General features: G+C 44.6%; 1 protein-coding gene across 1 annotated transcript in view; it reads left to right on the top strand.

The window, feature by feature from the left end:
• The first annotated feature begins 9,534 nt into the window (after window positions 1–9,534).
• LOC124805589 (ski oncogene) overlaps window positions 9,535–23,426 on the top strand; it is a 170,399-nt gene continuing 156,507 nt past the window's right edge. The window contains exons 1-4 of the mRNA XM_047266156.1: window positions 9,535–9,932; window positions 19,135–19,315; window positions 21,759–21,904; window positions 22,004–22,069. Coding sequence (XP_047122112.1) covers window positions 9,535–9,932; window positions 19,135–19,315; window positions 21,759–21,904; window positions 22,004–22,069 — 791 coding nt within the window. The remainder of the gene's footprint in view (window positions 9,933–19,134; window positions 19,316–21,758; window positions 21,905–22,003; window positions 22,070–23,426) is intronic.

Here is a 23,426-nt window from a genome sequence, read left to right as displayed (position 1 = left end):
ATACATCAGTTGAAAATGTTAAAATTTTTACGCGCATTAAAAAATAGCTCTGAGCACTATGGGACTTAACATATGAGGTCATCAGTCCCCTAGAACTTAGAACCACTTAAACCTAACTAACCTAAGGACATCACACACATCCATACCCGAGGCAGGATTCGAACCTGCGACCGAAGAGGTTCCAGACTGTAGCGTCTAGAACCGCTCAGCCACACTGGCCGGCTACGCGCATTACTTCAAGATCTAATAAAATCGGTAATTTTGTATATAGAAGGTTGTGGACTGCTGTGTTATAAAGGTCATGTCCAGAAGAGGATGGGCACCAGGTTCAGGAAGTTGAAACAAAGTTTGAGAGACAAGAAGCGTTCTGGTGGTAAAACCATAAGATCCAGGCTGACAGACAAAATGATTGATGAACTACAGCAGTAGTAAGGGATGGCCATTAGAAATAATACTGAGGATTTGTTGAAAATGAACCAGGCGGTATGGGCTACCTTCTTCCACAGCAGTCAACTGATGAAAAACCAGTACATCACCTTTCCCTTCCTGGATCTGATTCATTGCACAGTTACTGCAATCCCCATGCAATCCCCAGTACTCAACAGTTCGTACAGCCATAAACATTCCATCCCAGCAGCAGTCATGGATATCATAAAACCTATTTACAGAGACCTGGTAAATCCTGAATTATTGACGAAGTGTCGGTCATGGTTAGATTCAAAATCCGAATGAATCGTTCAATAATCTTATATGGACTCGCTCACCAAAAAATGTTTTTGTTGGAATGAAGACGCCAAAGTGGGGGAGGAGGGGGGACAATGATGCTTTTATTGCTTTTAATGATGGCAGAATTGGTAGGGTGACAGTGCTACAGCATATGGGAATTAATCCTGAAGCAAACTGTATCAGATAACTTGAACGGATGGACAAGGTTAGCATTGATAAAGCAGAGTATGCAGCACAGTTGGCCGCTAGGAAGTGCAGAAAGAAGAAAAGAAGAAAAAATTTGGAAAAAGATCTAGAGGATGGTATACAGTATGGTGCAGGGTGCTTCTGAGTGACTAAAAATTAAAAAATCATATATTAAGTGAGTTACAGTCTTCTGAAACTTTAGAAGTCGTTCCTGAAAATTAACATTTTCTGTTGCACTTTTTCCCTAAATCTCAGAAACCACTTCGAGTAGAGTATTCAAATTTTCAGGGAGTAATAACATACATGTCTTGAGTCTACTGACTAAATGAAGAACATAACTTTATGTAAAATTAAAATTATTTACGATAACGTACAAAAAAAGTACACATAGTTTTAACCGTGTAATTAAAAAATTGTAATTGCGAAATCAGTGGCTGAAATGCAATTATTGTCGTTCAGTAGACTCAGAACATACAGTTTAATGTCCTATAGAAGTTTCGTGTCATTGGCTACAGTGGTTCCTGAAATACAGGGAAGCCAAGTCACTAAATGTAACATTGTTCCCCTTAATGGGAAAGAAACAACAGAGAATTCACACGTTTCTAATATGTATGGGAATTAGATATACGTCCTCATCTCCCTCTTCTCAGTCTCGGTCCATCTGCTCCTTCTTCCCCCTTTCTCTGTCTATTGCCTGTTCCTCATTTTCTATGTAAGTCTTCTCCTCCCCTCTCTCTCCATCTCTACCCCTGCCTGCCCCCCTTTTCTGTCCAACTCCTCTTAGCCCCTATACCTGATACTAAATCTTGTTTATTGTTATTACAAATTCAGATTTTGCAATCATCGGCCATAAATAAAACTTGATAACAGTTTGTTAGTTAACAGTTGTTATCAAGTTATACATATATATATATATATATATGTTGTTGTTGTTGTTGTGGTCTTCAGTCCTGAGACTGGTTTGATGCAGCTCTCCATGCTACTCTATCCTGTGCAAGCTTTTTCATCTCCCAGTACCTACTGCAACCTACATCCTTCTGAATCTGCTTAGTGTATTCATCTCTTGGTCTCCCTCTACGATTTTTACCCTCCACGCTGCCCTCCAATACTAAATTGGTGATCCCTTGATGCCTCAGAACATGTCCTACCAACCGATCCCTTCTTCTGGTCAAGTTGTGCCACAAACTTCTCTTCTCCCCAATCCTATTCAATACTTCCTCATTAGTTATGTGATCTACCCATCTAATCTTCAGCATTCTTCTGTAGCACCACATTTCGAAAGCTTCTATTCTCTTCTTGTCCAAACTATTTATCGTCCATGTTTCACTTCCATACATGGCTACACTCCATACGAATACTTTCAGAAATGACTTCCTGACACTTAAATCAATACTCGATGTTAACAAATTTCTCTTCTTCAGAAACGCTTTCCTTGCCATTGCCAGCCTACATTTTATATCCTCTCTACTTCGACCATTATCAGTTATTTTGCTCCCCAAATAGCAAAACTCCTTTACTACTTTAAGTGCCTCATTTCCTAATCTAATTCCCTCAGCATCACCCGACTTAATTAGGCTACATTCCATTATCCTTGTTTTGCTTTTGTTGATGTTCATCTTATATCCTCCTTTCAAGACACTGTCCATTCCATTCAACTGCTCTTCCAAGTCCTTTGCCGTCTCTGACAGAATTACAATGTCATCGGCGAACCTCAAAGTTTTTATTTCTTCTCCATGAATTTTAATACCTACTCCGAATTTTTCTTTTGTTTCCTTTACTGCTTGCTCAATATACAGATTGAACAACATCGGGGAGAGGCTACAACCCTGTCTTACTCCCTTCCCAACCACTGCTTCCCTTTCATGTCCCTCGACTCTTATAACTGCCATCTGGTTTCTGTACAAATTGTAAATAGCCTTTCGCTCCCTGTATTTTACTCCTGCCACCTTTAGAATTTGAAAGAGAGTATTCCAGTCAACATTGTCAAAAGCTTTCTCTAAGTCTACAAATGCTAGAAACGTAGGTTTGCCTTTCCTCAATCTTTCTTCTAAGATAAGTCTTAAGGTCAGTATTGCCTCACGTGTTCCAGTGTTTCTACGGAATCCAAACTGATCTTCCCCGAGGTTGGCTTCTACTAGTTTTTCCATTCGTCTGTAAAGAATTCGTGTTAGTATTTTGCAGATGTGACTTATTAAGCTGCTAATTCGGTAATTTTCACATCTGTCAACACCTGCTTTCTTTGGGATTGGAATTATTATATTCTTCTTGAAGTCTGAGGGTATTTCGCCTGTCTCATACATCTTCCTCACCAGATGGTAGAGTTTTGTCAGGACTGGCTCTCCCACGGCCGTCAGTAGTTCCAATGGAATATTGTCTACTCCGGGGGCTTTGTTTCGACTCAGGTCTTTCAGTGCTCTGTCAAACTCTTCACGCAGTATCATATCTCCCATTTCATCTTCATCTACATCCTCTTCCATTTCCATAATATTGTCCTCAAGTACATCGCCCTTGTATAGACCCTCTATATACTCCTTCCACCTTTCTGCTTTCCCTTCTTTGCTTAGAACTGGGTTTCCATCTGAGCTCTTGATATTCATACAAGTCGTTCTCTTATCTCCAAAGGTCTCTTTAATTTTCCTGTAGGCGGTATCTATCTTACCCCTAGTGAGATAGGCCTCTACATCCTTACATTTGTCCTCTAGCCATCCCTGCTTAGCCATTTTGCACTTCCTGTCGATCTCATTTTTGAGACGTTTGTATTCCTTTTTGCCTGTTTCACTTACTGCATTTTTATATTTTCTCCTTTCATCAATTAAATTCAATATTTCTTCTGTTACCCAAGGATTTCTACTAGCCCTCGTCTTTTTACCTACTTGATCCTCTGCTGCCTTCACTACTTCATCCCTCAAAGCTACCCATTCTTCTTCTACTGTATTTATTTCCCCCATTCCTGTCAATTGCTCCCTTATGCTCTCCCTGAATCTCTGTACCACCTCTGGTTCTTTCAGTTTATCCAGGTCCCATCTCCTTAAATTCCCACCTTTTTGCAGTTTCTTCAGTTTAAATCTACAGGTCATAACCAATAGATTGTGGTCAGAGTCCACATCTGCCCCTGGAAATGTCTTACAATTTAAAACCTGGTTCCTAAATCTCTGTCTTACCATTATATAATCTATCTGATACCTTTTAGTATCTCCAGGGTTCTTCCATGTATACAACCTTTTTTCATGATTCTTAAACCAAGTGTTAGTTATGATTATGTTGTGCTCTGTGCAAAATTCTACCAGGCGGCTTCCTCTTTCATTTCTGTCCCCCAATCCATATTCACCTACTATGTTTCCTTCTCTCCCTTTTCCTACACTCGAATTCCAGTCACCCATGACTATTAAATTTTCGTCTCCCTTCACAATCTGAATAATTTCTTTTATTTCATCATACATTTTTTCAATGTCTTCGTCATCTGCAGAGCTAGTTGGCATATAAACTTGTACTACTGTAGTAGGTGTGGGCTTCGTATCTATCTTGGCCACAATAATGCGTTCACTATGCTATTTGTAGTAGCTTACCCGCATTCCTATTTTCCTATTCATTATTAAACCTACTCCTGCATTACCCCTATTTGATTTTGTGTTTATAACCCTGTAGTCACCTGACCAGAAGTCCTGTTCCTCCTGCCACCGAACTTCACTAATTCCCACAATATCTAACTTCAACCTATCCATTTCCCTTTTTAAATTTTCTAACCTACCTGCCCGATTAAGGGATCTGACATTCCACGCTCCGATCCGTAGAACGCCAGTTTTCTTTCTCCTGATAACGACATCCTCTTGAGTAGTCCCCGCCCGGAGATCCGAATGGGGGACTATTTTACCTCCGGAATATTTTACCCAAGAGGACGCCATCATCATGTAATCATACAGTAAAGCTGCATGCCCTCGGGAAAAATTACGGCTGTAGTTTCCCCTTGCTTTCAGCCGTTCGCAGTACCGGCACGGCAAGGCCGTTTCGGTTATTGTTACAAGGCCAGATCAGTCAATCATCCAGACTGTTGCCCTTGCAACTACTGAAAAGGCTGCTGCCCCTCTTCAGGAACCACACGTTTGTCTGGCCTCTCAACAGATACCCCTCCGTTGTGGTTGCACCTACGGTACGGCTATCTGTATCGCTGAGGCACGCAAGCCTCCCCACCAACGGCAAGGTCCATGGTTCATGGGGGGGATATATATATATATATATATATATATATATATATATATATATATATATATATATATATATATATATGTGTGTGTGTGTGTGTGTGTGTGTCTAAACGTTTATCGTTTATTAACGTAACGTGTAACAATTTGAAGTAAATAGATCGAGTACTGTTTGAGGTTCTTGGTAATAATGTTTCCCCTTTATATATTACATATACATTTATATATATGTTAAAAATATATAGTATGTGTCCGTACGAGTGTTCCTAACAGAACTGTGTGAAAATTAGAAGTAAACTGGTCAAAAACGTCTCGAGATTTTTGGTAATAACGTTTCACACTTATACATTACATATTTATTAATACATACTTGAAAAAGGTATATTAATATGCGATCGTATTCTAACGCAGCGTTGTGTCAAAATTTCAATGCTCTCGGTGAAGGACTTTCGAAGACTTAAGACTTTAAACACAGGAATATTTATATTTTTATTTATATAGGAATAGATGTTTATTCGTTCAGAATATTAAATCTCTGAAAATTCTTCACCGAGTGTTTTGATATTTTGATAAAACCTTGCATTCGATTAAGTGCTTGTTTCTATGCAGCTATTGGAATATACACTCCTGGAAATTGAAATAAGAACACCGTGAATTCATTGTCCCAGGAATGGGAAACTTTATTGACACATTCCTGGGGTCAGATACATCACATGATCACACTGACAGAACCACAGGCACATAGACACAGGCAACAGAGCATGCACAATGTCGGCACTAGTACAGTGTATATCCACCTTTCGCAGCAATGCAGGCTGCTATTCTCCCATGGAGACGATCGTAGAGATGCTGGATGTAGTCCTGTGGAACGGCTTGCCATGCCATTTCCACCTGGCGCCTCAGTTGGACCAGCGTTCGTGCTGGACGTGCAGACCGCGTGAGACGACGCTTCATCCAGTCCCAAACATGCTCAATGGGGGACAGATCCGGAGATCTTGCTGGCCAGGGTAGTTGACTTACACCTTCTAGAGCACGTTGGGTGGCACGGGATACATGCGGACGTGCATTGTCCTGTTGGAACAGCAAGTTCCCTTGCCGGTCTAGGAATGGTAGAACGATGGGTTCGATGACGGTTTGGATGTACCATGCACTATTCAGTGTCCCCTCGACGATCACCAGTGGTGTACGGCCAGTGTAGGAGATCGCTCCCCACACCATGATGCCGGGTGTTGGCCCTGTGTGCCTCGGTCGTATGCAGTCCTGATTGTGGCGCTCACCTGCACGGCGCCAAACACGCATACGACCATCATTGGCTCCAAGGCAGAAGCGACTCTCATCGCTGAAGACGACACGTCTCCATTCGTCCCTCCATTCACGCCTGTCGCGACACCACTGGAGGCGGGCTGCACGATGTTGGGGCGTGAGCGGAAGACGGCCTAACGGTGTGCGGGACCGTAGCCCAGCTTCATGGAGACGGTTGTGAATGGTCCTCGCCGATACCCCAGGAGCAACAGTGTCCCTAATTTGCTGGGAAGTGGCGGTGCGGTCCCCTACGGCACTGCGTAGGATCCTACGGTCTTGGCGTGCATCCGTGCGTCGCTGCGGTCCGGTCCCAGGTCGACGGGCACGTGCACCTTCCGCCGACCACTGGCGACAACATCGATGTGGAGACCTCACGCCCCACGTGTTGAGCAATTCGGCGGTACGTCCACCCGGTCTCCCGCATGCCCACTATACGCCCTCGCTCAAAGTCCGTCAACTGCACATACGGTTCACGTCCACGCTGTCGCGGCATGCTACCAGTGTTAAAGACTGCGATGGAGCTCCGTATGCCACGGCAAACTGGCTGACACTGACGGCGGCGGTGCACAAATGCTGCGCAGCTAGCGCCATTCGACGGCCAACACCGCGGTTCCTGGTGTGTCCGCTGTGCCGTGCGTGTGATCATTGCTTGTACAGCCCTCTCGCAGTGTCCGGAGCAAGTATGGTGGGTCTGACACACCGGTGTCAATGTGTTCTTTTTTCCATTTCCAGGAGTGTATATATGAGGGTAATCTCAAAAGTAAGGTGTCCTATTTTTTTATAAGTACATAGACCTGCTTATTTCTAAAATGGTTTACATCAGTTTACAGGCTGAACATTTAGTTATTTTTCGACGTAATCACTATTTCTGTCGATGCATTTTTGTAGACGCTGTGGCAGTTTTTGTATGCCCGTGTCATACCAGCTCGCCGCCATGCTGTTCAGAAAGTTATGGACCTCTTCTTTCACCTCGTCGGCGGAGCTGAATCGCTGGGACCACAATAAACCCTGACTCTTCCTGTTTCCTTAAATAACGTAACTACCCGGCGAGCGATCCGGACATTTGGATGATGTCGTCCAGGATACCGAGCAGCCCGTTGGGCATTTTGATCACAATAGGCATACGTCAACACGATATCTACCTTTTCCGAAATTGGTACTCAGTCCATTTTAACATTGGTAATGTATCACGAAGCAAATACCGTCCGCACTGGCGGAATGTTGCTTGATACCACGTACTTATACGTTTGTATTACAGCGCCATCTATCACAAAGTGAAAAAAGCGGTCCAACTAAAACATTCATATTTCTTTACGTACTACACGAAAATGTAATAAAAGATTAGGGTTCCTATTTAAAAAAAAACGCAGTTGATATCCGTTTGACCCAGGGCAGCGCCATGTATCGGGCCAACCATAGCTCCATCTGGTTACCCACTTCAAACTAGACAAGTTTCATTCTTTGTAGTTTTTTCGTTTGACGCTTATTTCGTGATATATTTGGCCCGGTCACTATTAATGGACCACTCTATACAGGGTGAGTCACCTAACATTACCGCTGGATATATTTCGTAAACCACATCAAATACTGACGAATCGATACCACAGACCGAACGTGAGGAGAGGGGCTAGTGTAATTGGTTACTACAAACCATAAAAAAAATGCACGGATGTATGTTTTTTAACACAAACCTACGTTTTTTTAAATGGAGCCCCGTTAGTTTTGTTAGCACATCTGAACATATAAACAAATACGTAATCAGTGCCGTTTGTTGCATTGTAAAATGTTAATTACATCCGGAGATATTGTAACCTAAAGTTGACGCTTGAGTACCACTCCTCCGCTGTTCGATCGTGTGTATCGGAGAGCACCGAATTACGTAGGGATCCAAAGAGAACGGTGATGGACCTTAGGTACAGAAGAGACTGGAACAGCACATTACGTCCACATGCTAACACCTTTTTATTGGTCTTTTTCACCGACGCACTTGTACATTACCATGAGGGGTGAGGTACACGTACACACGTGGTTTCCGTTTTCAATTACGGAGTGGGATAGAGTGTGTCCCGACATGTCAGGCCAATAGATGTTCAATGTGGTGGCCATCATTTGCTGCACACAATTGCAATCTCTGGCGTAATGAATGTCGTACACGCCGCAGTACATCTGGTGTAATGTCGCCGCAGGCTGCCACAATACGTTGTTTCATATCCTCTGGGGTTGTAGGCACATCACGGTACACATTCTCCTTTAACGTACCCTACAGAAAGAAGACCAGAGGTGTAAGATCAGGAGAACGGGCTGGCCAATTTATACGTCCTCCACGTCCTATGAAACGCCCGTCGAACATCCTGTCAAGGGTCAGCCTAGTGTTAATTGCGGAATGTGCAGGTGCACCATCATGCTGATACCACATACGTCGGCGCGTTTCCAGTGGGACATTTTCGAGCAACGTTGGCAGATCATTCTGTAGAAACGCGATGTATGTTGCAGCTGTTTGGGCCCCTGCAATGAAGTGAGGACAATGTTTCAAGCGTCAACTTTAGGTTACAATATCTCCGGATGTAATTAACATTTTACAATGCAACAAACGGCACTGATTACGTATTTGTTTATATGTTCAGATGTGCTAACAAAACTAACGGGGCTCCATTTAAAAAAACGTAGGTTTGTGTTGAAAAACATACATCCGTGCATTTTTTTATGGTTTGTAGTAACCAATTACACTAGCCCCTCTCCTCACGTTCGGTCTGTGGAATCGGTTCGTCAGTATTTGATATGGTTTACGAAATATATCCAGCGGTAACGTTAGGTGACTCACCCTGTATATATGCTATGCAATATGCTATTCAATAACGCTTCAGCCGCACGCGAGCTATGTGCCGGACATCCATCAATCATGTTGGATATATATATATATATATATATATATATATATATATATAATATAAAGGCCATCCAGTAGGTATATAAAAACATGGTCGTATCCGAAATCCGAATACAACGTTGTGTCAACATTTCGAGCAATCCGTGAACATCTTTCGGAGGTATGGGAACCTGAAGAAACGAGCATTTACATTTATTTTATGTAGATTGCTGAAGCTGACATCCTGCTCGTGTTATGAGCGTTAGTGTGTGCGTGGTGTGGCAGGTGGGTACGGTGCTGCTGTACGGCGTGCCGATCGTGTCGCTGCTGATCGAGTCTCAGGAGCGGCTGTGCCTGGCGCAGATCTCGAACACGCTGCTGAAGGAGTTCAGCTACAACGAGATCCACAACCGGCGCGTGGCGCTGGGCATCACGTGCGTGCAGTGCACGCCGGTGCAACTGGAGATCCTGCGGCGCGCCGGCGCCATGCCCGTGTCGTCGCGCCGCTGCGGCATGATCACGCGCCGCGAGGCAGAGCGCCTCTGCAAGAGCTTCCTGGGAGACAACGCGCCGCCCCGCCTGCCCGAGGACTTCGCCTTCGCCGTCCACCACGAGTGCGCCTGGGGCTGCCGCGGCGCCTTCCTGCCCGCCAGGTAGCCACGCCTCGAGCTTGCATCGCAGATATGTCGATAACCGAAGGCGCCGCTGATATTACTGCAAGAAAGGAACAACGAATTGAATGTTGGTTTTAATAACGATCATCCTCCTTTACCTCCTCTGCATTACTGCAGATGACGTGTCTCTGAGCACATTTGTTCTGTGCATGCAGTACACGTGAGGCGCATAGTTGTTTCCACTGCACTGTGTGGAATACGAAGGTTCTGTTATAGTTCACTAACCACTGTCTTCAAGTTGATGTCCCCAGCGCAGAAAACAGCACGCAGGTCGTAGGTTCAGTATCTTGAGGCTGAAACTGACTTTTAACGAGGTTTTGTTCTGAAATAATGCATCACATCTGTGGGATGCCAATCGCGTATTTCAATGTAGTCATACGAGAAGACTACATGATCTTAATACAACACCTTCTGGTACTGCAAAGTACATGATCGAGCACAATGTTTACGAAAATGTATCTTTACACTATTTGTGGCACGTGTCCGTGCTTCATGACTACCGGAGTGAATCTTTTAATACTGAATACTGGCAAAAACATCCTGCCACAGACAACATGACTATATATCTCGACTCCCTAATCCATAATGACGAACAGGAAGTTAAATAAAAATTGGAAACACATCCTACGACAGATAACATGTCTGTTCTTCTCGACTGCCTAATCCAGAGTGACGAACAGCCCGAAACACTTCGCGCGCCATACCAGAAAAGGCGTGACCCGAACGCTTTCGAAGTGCTTCGTGTTCAATTTCGTCAGTCTTTTGTTTTTGATTTAAATTGTTTTTAATAATTCAAAAAATGGCTGATTGACAGTCAGCTATTGAGAGATATTTATATAAAAAAGTGAAGTCATTGAAAAAAATGGCTCTGAGCACATGTGACTTAACATCTGAGCTCATCAGTCCCCTAGAACTTAGAACTACTTAAACCTAACTAACCTAAGGACATCACAAACATCCATGCCCGAGGCAGGATTCGAACCTACGACCGTAGCAGCAGCGCGGTTCCGGACTGAAGCGCCTAGAACCGCTTGGCCACCGCGGCCGGCTGAAGTTATTCCAATGAGTGGTTTAACCTATAATAATAACTCTACTTTAACGTTTTTGCGCCCTTGGTCGAACACAGCAGCCAATCACAGAGCTGTAGCATTATGCCGGCGGTCTTTCTCACGGGAATGGTACCGCATCTAACATCTGTCACAGGTACCTCGCAACACATCTCGTCATCTATATACTTCTTGAATCTCCACTGCTCTGGGAACAGCTTCTTGGAACCTAATATGATGGCTGACTAAGCCAAAAATATTACAATATCCGGGTTTCATAGATTGCAACGGCAGGCGGTTTCTCGCCTTTTCAGCCCAGACACTGAGCCTTCATGAGTTCCAAATGTGCACTTCTTAAAAAAAGGTGCAACTACTTCAATGGAACAATGCCTATTCCCAGTGTCAGAATCCAACTAGACTAAATTAGAACGTCTATGGTATCCATTGCAGGAGTCTAGTGCTAGTCGTTTACGAGTTTTCGTAGTTTGAACATTGTAAACACCGACAGTTGTTTGTTCCATATTGTAGCACGAACGAATGTGAATTGCACATTGGTGTGCATGTGCAGCCCTATGAATAAGTTAATACGTCTCTGCAGGTGTCACGTTGTTAAAAGGGACATTGTCTAGGACAAACAGACAAACGAAAGACATACAAAAGTGAATGCAGTACGACAAACTGCCTATTGGCTTCTGTCTCGAATTCTTCGGCCGACGTTCATCTAATGATTTTACTGACGTTTCGCCAGCACGAGTGGCTGGCACTGTCAAACCTTCACCCTACATTGCCGGTGGTGAACTGGACCCGAGCTCGTGGCCACAGACTATACACTACTGGCCATTAAAATTGCTACACCATGAAGATGACGTGCTACAGACGCGAAATTTAACCGACAGGAAGAAGATGCTGTGGCATCCAATGATTATCTTTTCAGAGCATTCACACAAGGTTGTCGCCGGTGGCGACACCTACAGAGTGATGACATAACGAAAGTTTCCAACAGATTTCTCGTACATAAACAGCAGCTGACCAGCGTTGCCTGGTGAAGCGTTGTTGTCATGCCACATGTAGGGAGCCGGCCGAAGTGGCCGTGCGGTTAAAGGCGCTGCAGTCTGGAACCGCAAGACCGCTACGGTCGCAGGTTCGAATCCTGCCTCGGGCATGGATGTTTGTGATGTCCTTAGGTTAGTTAGGTTTAACTAGTTCTAAGTTCTAGGGGACTAATGACCTCAGCAGTTGAGTCCCATAGTGCTCAGAGCCATTTGAACCATTTGAACCACATGTAGGGAGGAGAAATGCGTACCATCACGTTTCCGACTTTGATAAAGGTCGGATCGTAGCCTATCGCGATTGCCGTTTATTGTATCGCGACATTGCTGCTCGAGTTGGTCGAGATCCAATGACTGTAAGCAGAATATGGAAACAGTGGGTTCGGGAGGGTAGTACGGAACGCTGTGCTGGATCCCAACGGCCTCGTATCACTAAGCATCTTACCCGCATGGCTGTAGCGGATCGTGCAGCCACGCCTCGATCCCTGAATCAACAGATGGGAACGTTTGCAAGACAACAACCATCCGCACAAACAGTTCGACGACGTTTGCAGCAGCATGGACTATCAGCTCGGAGACCATGGCTGCGGTTACCCATGACGCTGCATCACAGACAGGAGCGCCTGCGATGGTGCACTCAACGACGAACCTGGGTGCACGAATGCCAAAACGTCATTTTTTCGGATGAATCCAGATTCTGTTTACAGCAACGTGATGGTCGCATCCGTGTTTGGCGACATCGCGGTGAACGCATATTGGAAGCGTATATTCGTCATCGCCATACTGGCGTGATGGCGTGATGGTATGGGGTGCCATTGGTTACACGTCTCAGTCACCTTTTTACGCATTGACGGCACTTTGAATAGTGGACGTTGCATTTCAGATGTGTTACAACCCGTGGCTCTACCCTTCATTCGATCCTCGCGAAACCCTACATTTCAGCAGGATAATGCCTGACCGCATGTTGCAGGTCCCGTACGGGTCTTCCTGGATACAGAAAATGTTCAAAATTGGTTCAAATGGCTCTGAGCGCTATGGGACTTAACATCTATGGTCATCAGTCCCCTAGAACTTAGAACTACTTAAACCTAACTAACCTAAGGACAGCACACAACACTCAGTCATCACGAGGCAGAGAAAATCCCTGACCCCGCCGGGAATCAAACCCGGGAACCCGGGTGCGGGAAGCGAGAACGCTACCGCACGACCACGAGCTGCGGACCAGAAAATGTTCGACTGCTGCCCTGACCAGCACATTCTCCAGATCTCTCACCAATTGAAAACGTCTGGTCAATGGTGACCGAGTAACTGGCTCGTCACAATACGCCAGTCACAACTCTTGATGAACTGTGGTATCGTGTTGAAGCTGCATGGGCAGCTCTACCTGTACACGCCATCCAAGCTCTGTTTGACTCAATGCCCAGGCGTATCAAGCCCGTTATTACGGCCAGAGGTGGTTGTTCTGGGTACTGATTTCTCAGGATCTATACACTCAAATTGTGTGAAAATATAATCACATGTCAGTTCTAGTATAATATCTTTGTCCAATGAATACCCGTTTGTCATCTGCATTTCTTGTTAGTGTAGCAATTTTAATGGCCAGTAGTATATGTACCTGGCGAGCCAACGTCCGAGGGCTTCTCCGCGGTCATTTCCGGTCCGGTTCTCCTCTGCTACCTGCGACGGTCGTTCGCTGCAATGACCGCGGAGAAGCTCTCGGACGTTGGCGCGCCAGGTACATATAGTCTGCGGCCACGAGCTCGGCTCCAGTTCACCACCGGCAATGGAGGGTGAAGCTTTGACAATGCCAGCCACTAGTGCTGGCGAAACGTCAGTAAAATCATTAGATGAACGTCGGCCGAAAAACCCGAGACAGAAGCCAACAGACAGTTTGTTAACAAGTGGCCACGAAAGCCTTAACAATTTTGAATGTAGTACCTCTTGGGGTCTGACACGTAAAGAACTACTGTACCTTCGAAGCCTGTAAAAATAACCACCACCAGCGTCGATACAAACTTGCGATCTGCCATTCAGCGATCGCTGCACACGTTCTGGCACTTCTGCGCAAACTGCAGAGCGGGCAGCAGTAATATGTCGTTTCATATTATTCTTTGAAGTGGCTAAAGAGGTTGACATCTGGGATATCTTTCGGCATACACGGTACACGAACGAACGCTATGTTTCCTACATAACCCATTAGCATATCCGCTAGTTTTCACATTGGGAAATACCATCTTCTAAGCAAATCGTGCTACATCTACCATCACACAGTAACTGGCAGCATCGTCACAATACAATCGCAGAGTACACGCAAAACAATGTAAACAAACACAACTTCGTCGTCTAGCGTCTAAGCACTAGGATGGAACAAACAGCTGTCGCTATTTACGATGTTCACAATACGATAACCCGTAAACTACCTGTGCTGGCTTCCTACAACAAACACCACTGGCACCATTTACGCTACTTTTAGGATTTTACTATCAATCGGCATTTCCACATTAAAAAGTTAGTAACTGTCGTAAAAGAACAGCTCTTTCGTCAACGTCTTAAAATACGTGTAATGGCTGCAAACATGTTCCCTTGCCTAAAATTCAGTTCATGTAGGAAATTATTGCGGTGCGTGAGTTAGGTGTGTGGAAGAAGGTTCTTTGGGTAAACTGTCATTTTTCCACTTCCTTGTTCCGTTCGCCAGTGGTATACAGGAACAAAGATGGTTGGCAAGACTCCGTGTGGGCTCTAATTTTACCTGCTTGACATTTCCATCAGATATATGTTGCATTGGTAGAGCACTTACCCGCGAAACGCAAAGGTCCAGAGTTCGAGTCTCAGTCCGGCACACAGTTTTAATCTGCCAGGAAGTTTCATATCAGCGTTCACTCCACTGCAGAGTGAAAATCTCATTCTGGAAACATCCCCCAGGCTGTGGCTAAGCCATGTCTCCGCAATATCCTTTTTTCCAGTAGAGCTAGTTCTTCAAGGTTCGCAGAAGAGCTTCTGTGAATTTTGGAAGGTTGGAGCCGAGGTACTGGCAGAATTGAAGCTGTGAGGTAGGGTCGTGAGTCGTGCTTGGGTAGCTCAGTTGGTAGAGCACTTGTGCGCGAAAGGCAAAGGTCCCGAGTTTGTGTCTCGGTCCGGCACACAGTCTTAACTTGCCAGGAAGTTTTATATGTTGCATTTCAGATAAATTTTGAGAGTGTACAAAGCAGGCTTTCACGGCCAGTGTTAACGTCCCACGTGATTATTCTTTTATAGGCATTACGTCGTGTTCCAAGGCATATTTCTCTTCCTAACAAAACTAGGTTCAAATGGTTCAAATGGCTCTGGGCACTATGGGACTTAACTTCTGAGGTCATCAGTCCCCTAGAACTTAGAACTACTTAAACCTAACTAACCTAAGGACATCACACACATCCATGCCGGAGGCAGGATTCGAACCTGCGACAGTAGCGGTCGCACGGTTCCAGACTGTAGCGCCTAGAACCGCTCGGCCACTCCGGTCGGCTACAAAACTAGGGTAACACCAAAATAACACAGTACTATCCCTCATTCGCTGGAGGAAACACACCGGCATTCAAAACAACTTTCAGTCGGAATGCATAAATACAGGTCACGTAAGGTTTTCAAAGGAATCTTCTACCATTCTTCCCGCAAAATAGTGGAGAGTTTAAGGAACGATGATGGGGATGTACAGCAATTACGCATCATTCTCTCCAAAGTAGACCACAAAGACGCAATAATACTGAGATCTGGTGACTTTGGTGGCCGGAGTAGATGCGACAGTTCATCATCGTACTCTCAAGACCAGTTCCGTGAACATGGTCAGTGTCGTCTTGGAACGCAGCATCACCACTGGGGAACAAACAGTGTATCATGGGATGAACTTCGTCAGTCAAAATGGCCACATTATCCTTAGCAGTGAGTAACGCGACGTTTCATAGTAGCCATGGCCCCATGTCTACCCAAATCATGACCGAACCTCTGCCATGTTTCACTCTTGTGAAGTAATCTCGGCCAGAAGACTCGTCCGACCAAATGACATTCTTCAATTGCTCCGTGGTCCTGGTTTTTATGGCCTCGGCATCAAATTTTCCTATTACGGGCATTTGCATCATCGTGTGTGATTCGGTATTCTAGCTCGCCCTGCAATTTCTAGACTATGCTACTGACAGGATTCCCGAGTGCGACATTCAGTTCTGCAGTAACTTTTATAGCTGTCGCCATCTTATTTTTGGTCACAACCATCTTCACTGAGCGTCTCTCACGATTAGTCAACAACGTTTTCGTCTGTGTTGTGACAGCGGATGATGTTTACTGCTTTTCCTGTAAGCGGTATAAATCTTCGACACGGTGCCTGTATGCAGCTCAGCTCCCTCGGTTGCGGAAGCCCCCACCATGGCAACAACAATAATTTGTCCACGTTCGAACTCACTTCGCACTCATTTCAGAGCTGTACTGAACACTGGTTTGATGACGAGTAAAGTTTGCAACTTATTGAGGACACTGCACAGGCAGCATTCGCTGTCAAATATAACGCTGCCTGCAGGCTTGGTTAGCATCTGCATTTATGCACAAGCATCTGTTTGTTGCGATGTTCCATATTATTGTCCAATCCCTGTATACGCTCCAATCGTCGCCCGTTCAGTATGAAACATATAGATATTAACATTTATTAGTTACATCATTAAACACAATGAGTAAAATTTCCTTAATAATAACTCAAAAACAAATATTTATGTTAAGTCACTTAGTCGGAAAAGACAGCAGTGTGGTTGAATCTTGTCACACTGGAATAATACAAAGCTAACACGTACTAACGGATATCAGTGGCTGCTCTTCCTATACAGGGGCTAGAACGCCAGTCCGTCTGGGACTCCGACATCCCAATTGCTGACGACCATTGCCCTATAGTGCAGCGTGCTATCTTCGACCGAAATATGGAAAACAGTCCATTGTTCATTCAGACCAGACTAGAAATCTCACTGAATTGTATGCAAAGGCGATGTGATGTTCCATGTGAGGTAAGCGTGACAGGAAAAGGAGCCTGCGACCATTAGAGACTGTTCCTCATTTTACCCAAAAGTGTTAAGTACTCCGTCAGAAGTTTTAACGTGGTGGGGGAGAGAATCTGAAAAGAAAAACGCTAAGGCTCAGTCTTGATATTGTGGAAGTCAGTGAAGCGAAATGGAAAGAAGATGAGGAAAAATGGTTCAAATGGCTCTGAGGACTATGGGACTTAACTTCTGATATCATCAGTTCCCTAGAACTTAGAACTACTGAAACCTAACTAACCTAAGGACACCACACACATCCATGCCCGAGGCAGGATTCAAAACTGCAACCGTAGCGATCGCGCGGTTCCAGACTGTAGCGCCTAGAATCGCTCGGCCACTCCAGCCAGCTGAAGATGAGGATTTCTGGTCAGACGGGTACAGGGAAATATCAACAGTAGCACAAAACAGTGTAACGGGAGTAGGATTCTTTATGAATAGGAAGGTAGGACAGAGAGAGAGTTACTGTGAACAGTTCAGTGATAGGGTTGTTCTCATCAGAGTAGTAACAGGGTAATCCCAAAAATAAGATCTCCTATTTTTTTATGAGTACATAGACCTGTTTATTTCTACAATGGCTTACATTAGTTTACAGCTTGAATATTTAGCTATTTTTTCGACATAATCACCATTTCTATCGAGCCGGCCGTTGTGGCCGAGCGGTTGTAGGCGCTTCAGTCTGGAACCGCGCGACCGCTACGGTCGCAGGTTCGAATCCTGCCTTGGGCATGGATGTGTGTGATGTCCTTAGGATAGTTAGGTTTAAGTAGTTCTAAGTTCTAGGGGACTGATGACCTCAGATGTTAAGTCCCGTAGTGCTCAGAGCCATTTGAACCATTTGAACGATTTCTGTCGATGCATTTTTGAAGACACTGTCGCAGTTTTTGTTTGTCCGTGTCATACCAGCTCGTTTCCATGCTGTTCAGTAAGTTATGAACCTCTTCTTTCACCTCGTCGTCGGAGCTGAATCACTTTCCGGCCAAATGCTCTTTTAACCTAAGGAACAGGTGATAGTCACTGGGCGCCAAATCAGGACTAAAGGGTTGGTGGGTGATTATGTTCCACTGAAGCTGTGCAGGAGAGCATCGGTTTGCCGAGCGAAGTGTGGGCGACCGTTGTCATGGAGAATGTGTACGCCCTTGCTCAACATTCCTCTACTCCGGTTCTGAATTGCCCGTTTGAGTTTTTTCAGAGTCTCACAGTAGCTGTCAGCGTTAATTGTGGTCCCAGCGATTCAGCTTCGCCGACGAAGTGAAAGAAGAACTTCATAACTTTCTGAACAGCATGGCGGCGAGCTGGTATGACATTGGCATACAAAAACTGCCACAGCGTCTACAAAAATGCATCGAAAGATATGTTGATTATGTCGAAAAATAGCTAAATGTCCAAGCTGTAAACTGATGTAAGCCATTGTAGAAATAAACAGGTCTATGTACTTATAAAAAAAAATAGGAGACTTTACTTTTGGGATTACCGTCGTAGTAGGGCTGACATATGTACACCTCATGATGTAGGTTTAACGTTCTAAAACAGGTCATGACGAGTATTGTTTGAATAATAGTAACGATAACGCCTAACTCAGGATGTTCGTATTTAAATAATAGACAGAGTGAATCGAAGCTCCATAATCAATTTTTGAAGGTTTTATAGGGATACTTTCTGAGTATTTTGGTATGACGGACGCGTGGTCTTCGGTGGCTCGTTACAGATTAATTGCATTTAGTCGACTTCTTACTCCTATTTGTATACATGCTCCACAGCACGACATTGACAACCTCGATGAAGTGCGCTGTGTCTCTTGCCTGGAAACAAAATTTTCCGTTCAGCCACGGTACTTCCCATTGACCACAGTAATGCCCATTTTGCTCTTCGTTATGTCTGAAATAAGTACTGCTGGGTTCTGCCTCTGGTTTGTTTTTGGAGCAGTGTGAGTTGTACGTTAACAGCGATGCACAGCTTTTGGAACAACGCGACTCTGCTTGCAGCGTAGCAGGAGCTGCGCCTAACTGCCTCGCTGCGCCCTTCTTGTGCCCAGGTACAACTCGTCGCGGGCCAAGTGCATCAAGTGCGCCATGTGCGGCCTCTTCTTCTCGCCCAACAAGTTCATCTTCCACTCGCACCGCTCGGGGCCCACGGCCAAGTACGTCCAGCCGGACGCCGCCAACTTCAACTCGTGGCGACGACACCTACGGCTCAGCGGGTCGCCGCCAGAGGAGGTACAGTAGCCACATCCACATACCTACCTAGACCAGTGGGCCCCAAACTGCCGGAGAACATTACCCTGACCGACAACAGATATCAGCCAATAGAAAAAAAAACATATTAATGTCTCTTATTATTTGCTTCAGCTAACTCCAAACAACCAGCTTATTCTTACACAAAATATACAAGTACTGATAAATCATTACTCTTTGAATACTTTGTTATTTATTTAGTTTTCTTGTAACAATTGCATAAGGTTCTTAGTAGTGACTAGTTTCGAAACATTTAGTTCGTTTTCAAATCATTGCCTACATCAAACGGTACATTACTAACATAAAACACAAAGGATAAAATATGGGAACTCAAGAAAACTTCACAAGCTTACTTTACTTTACATGTGGCAAGGGCCTTATCGATAATACGCCTGCTCTATGAGCCTCTTCCACTTCTGCCTGTCCAATGCGCTGTTTGTCCAGTTGCTGTTGCTGTTCATCCTAGTTGTGTCCTCCCGAATGTTATCCCGCCATCTGAGTCTTCGTCTCGTTCCATCTATTGTTCTGCTGAATGCCATTCTAGGTAGTCTATTCTCTGTCATTCTTGCTATATGGGCTGCCCAATTCAACCTTCTCCTCTTGAGCACTTCGACGATGTTACGGTGTTTGTACAGCCCTCTTAATTCTTCATTTCTTCTTATTTTCCATTCCATGTTATTTTCGTCATATAGAGGTCCTTAGTACTTTTCTTTCGAATATCAACAGTTTTTCTTCATCTTTCTTTCTAAATATTAATGTTTCACATCCATATAACATCACAGGTATAATGGTCGATTGATATAAGCGGATTTTGAAGTTACTGCTAAGTGATCATTTTCTTAGAATTTTGATGAAATTAAAAGTGTCCTGTTTGCTTTTGATAAACGGGCATCTGTTTCTATATCTGTTTTGTTGTTATTACTAAAAAGACTTCCTAGGTACTTTAAGTGGTCAACAGTCTTGAAATTGAATCCATCTACAGTCAGAGGTGCATCTTTTCTGGTTTTCTGTCTTTTATTCATTAACATGTAATCCTGTTTTCTCAGCAATTTTGTAGTAATTTTGCATCATTCTGATGAATTCTCTTTTGGAACTACTTATTAGTGCTGCATCATCTGCATAGGCTAGTCTTGTAATGTTCATATCCTGTAGGAAAAAAGGGCGTAAACTTGATATTTTGGAGGAGCTGGAAATTTTCAAGCATTTACTTTCGAATGACGGACTTTTTCTCAACGAGCAGGTGCAGTTGCGCGGAAGAAGTTATTTCAATGGTATATAGCCGCTGCTCGGCGAGATGTAACACTTTGATGTACCAACTACTTCTTGCAGATTAAGAGATACCTTTTCTTTCTACTTTTTACGGCTCATATACGTAAATTAAAAAACTTTTTTGGTTTTTATAACGTATCTATTATAGCAAGCAGTAATGTCAATTAATGGATTATTTCGTATATGTCTTCTTTATGCATTCATTCTGGAATTTTTGTACTACAGCCAGTCATTCATTAGATGTATTTTATATCATGCTGTATCCCGCTATTGTAATTACTTCATGTACACCGTTCAGGTGTTTGTTCATTTTCCTCCCTGCAGTTACGAGAGATGTTTACAAAATAGCCTGTTTTACGAATTAGCCATCAGATGGCGGTATTGTCTTGAAGTTGCCGTGGCGCACAAGTCACACGATGTTTCAGTTTTGTGTTGACTGTAGCAGAGGACACATGGCAGCCCTTAGTGGCTTGCACCTCTGTTGCATTTTGTTTTAATTCTGACTATCTGACGCTGTCAGGTATGACCGCAGCTTTCGTATTTTTGGTACGTTATACTGTAACATTTAGTTTTAATTTTGTCCGAAGAAGGTGTCTCTTGTGACACCGTAACCTAGGTCACAAATTAATTGTGTTCGCGACTGAGGGCTGTGTTTTACAAAATTTTGTATTATACAACAGTCGCTGATTGACAGCCATGTTAAAAACCTTTAAGTTGGAAAAGTATTGCTTGCATTTATTACGGACAACGGGGCAATGCCGTTCGTTCGAACAGCCACGCCGGAGAACCAATACACATCGTGAGTCTTCGTCTGCGGGTAGTACACGCCGTCCGGGAACAGCATCGTGCGCGTGGAGTGGCATCTGTCGAACTCTCCCTGACAGATCTGATGCGGTCATTATGACCGAAATTGATAGCCTGATAATTTGTTAGTGGTCATTGACTGGAATTAAAGAAGAAATTCCTGTCCAGCTTACGAAATTTTGTCCGTGGTGTTCGGGGTGACGGTGTATGAAGCGCATGCTGACTGTATTGCCGCCTCTGTAGAGCTACAAGACCTGCTTAGAGCTGCAGCGGTGCTCTGAGCCCTCAGCCAGCAGTGTACGGCGAGGTGATTGCAGTGCGGCCGCAGGCTGGTGACGCGGCGCGTGTGCAGGTGGTGCACGCGTGGGAGGACGTCAAGGCCATGTTCAACGGCGGCACCCGCAAGCGCCTCATGGCCTCGTCGTCGTCGTCGTCCTCCTCCTCGTCGGTCTCGTCGGCGTCGTCGGCCTCGTCACCGGCTTGCAAGCAGCCCAAGCTGGAGTCCGCGCCCCCTGCCGCCGCTGCCGCCGCCGCCGCCGCCGCCGCCGCCTCTGCCACCTCCGCCGCCCCCGCCGCCACCGCCGCTGCCGTCTTCGCGACGCCCGCCCCCGCACCTGCACGCGTGCCACCCTTTCCGGACCTGCCGCTTCCGCTCTCCAGGAGGTGCGTTGTCTGTACTTGTCTACCACTGTCGCTCTACACGTACTTGGTCACGTACTTGGTCCAGCAGCTCAGTAAAAGCTCTCGCGCATGATGATGAAGGGGGAATGCACAATGGACGCGTTAACATTAAATATAATGGAAACAGTAGGTTAAGTTACATATGAGTTAATGTCATAAATATTCGATGTTTAGTACGTAAAACCGTTATGATTAAAGACGAAAAACGGTAATTATGTTGGGACTATAAGTTTCGGATTATTTCTTTATTTGAACTGCAACTTAGTTTCACGAATTACACAATTTTACAAAATAAATAGAACTAAATGGCTAAATATACAAATTAATACCTAAATTATCAATCCATTGAAGGGCTGTCTCTGATATGTCAAAGAAATCGTCCGGATTTCCAGGGTAAGTCCGTCTGCTAAAGCTTTTTACAATGAGTTTGATGGTCTGATGTTCCTTTCCACAGTCACACAGAGAATCTGAAGCGTGGAGGCTTTCTGCACAGATGCCGTGGCCTGTACGAATCTTGTAACTAATTCCATGCCGCCTAGTCTTGTCCCAGATCTTATAAGAGTCTGATTTTCCTCATTAACAATAATATTCCACGTTTTTGACCACTCCCTGCTGATACTGAAATCCCCTGCTTGTGGGGATTCTACCAATATGGTAGCTGAATGGCTGGATTTTAATCGGCTCAGTTTAAGTGCAGGCACATCCCAGTGGATTGGGAGATAAGGAATTTCTATTAATGTTTCATGTTCCTTGGAAGGGACAATCTTTCTTCCATGACCTGGTGGCACAATGTGGCTTAGAGGTGGAAGAGGGGTAGATCTTATGCTACCTGTTTGGTCCTTATTGCTGCATTTAGCTGAACATCAATTTTTCTCACATGTGAGCTATTAAGCCACACTGAGGCGCAGTATTCGGCAGCATCGTAGATAACGCCTGTGGAAGAACATCGTAGTGTTGCAGTTCTTCCAGCTCATGAGAAACAACTCAGATTCTGCACGATATTGTGTGATCTCAGCTTAATTGCAGTGTTTTCGACGTGTTTCTTGTACGGCAAGGTTCTATTAAATGTTACTTCTAGATATTTAGAGATGTCTTGGTAGCGGAGAACTTAGCCATTAAAGGCGACATATAGCTTTGCACTCGCCATTCTGTTTTTGAGATGAAAGCAGTTAACTTCGATCCTCGTTGGATTTGGTGATCTCCAATTACTGAAGTATTCATGCATCTACATAAGATGTGCAGAGAGTATCTCTTCACCAGCTTCAAGACTTTTGCTTAATAGCCCAATCAAGGTCGTCTGTACAAATGAATGTCCTTGATTCTGCTTCAGGCAGATCAG

The sequence above is a fragment of the Schistocerca piceifrons genome, chromosome 7, assembly GCF_021461385.2.
Source record: "Schistocerca piceifrons isolate TAMUIC-IGC-003096 chromosome 7, iqSchPice1.1, whole genome shotgun sequence".
NCBI classification, from domain to species: domain Eukaryota; kingdom Metazoa; phylum Arthropoda; class Insecta; order Orthoptera; family Acrididae; genus Schistocerca; species Schistocerca piceifrons.
The sequence above is the reverse complement of the archived record's forward strand: the minus strand, read 5'-3'. Positions and strand labels throughout refer to the sequence as shown.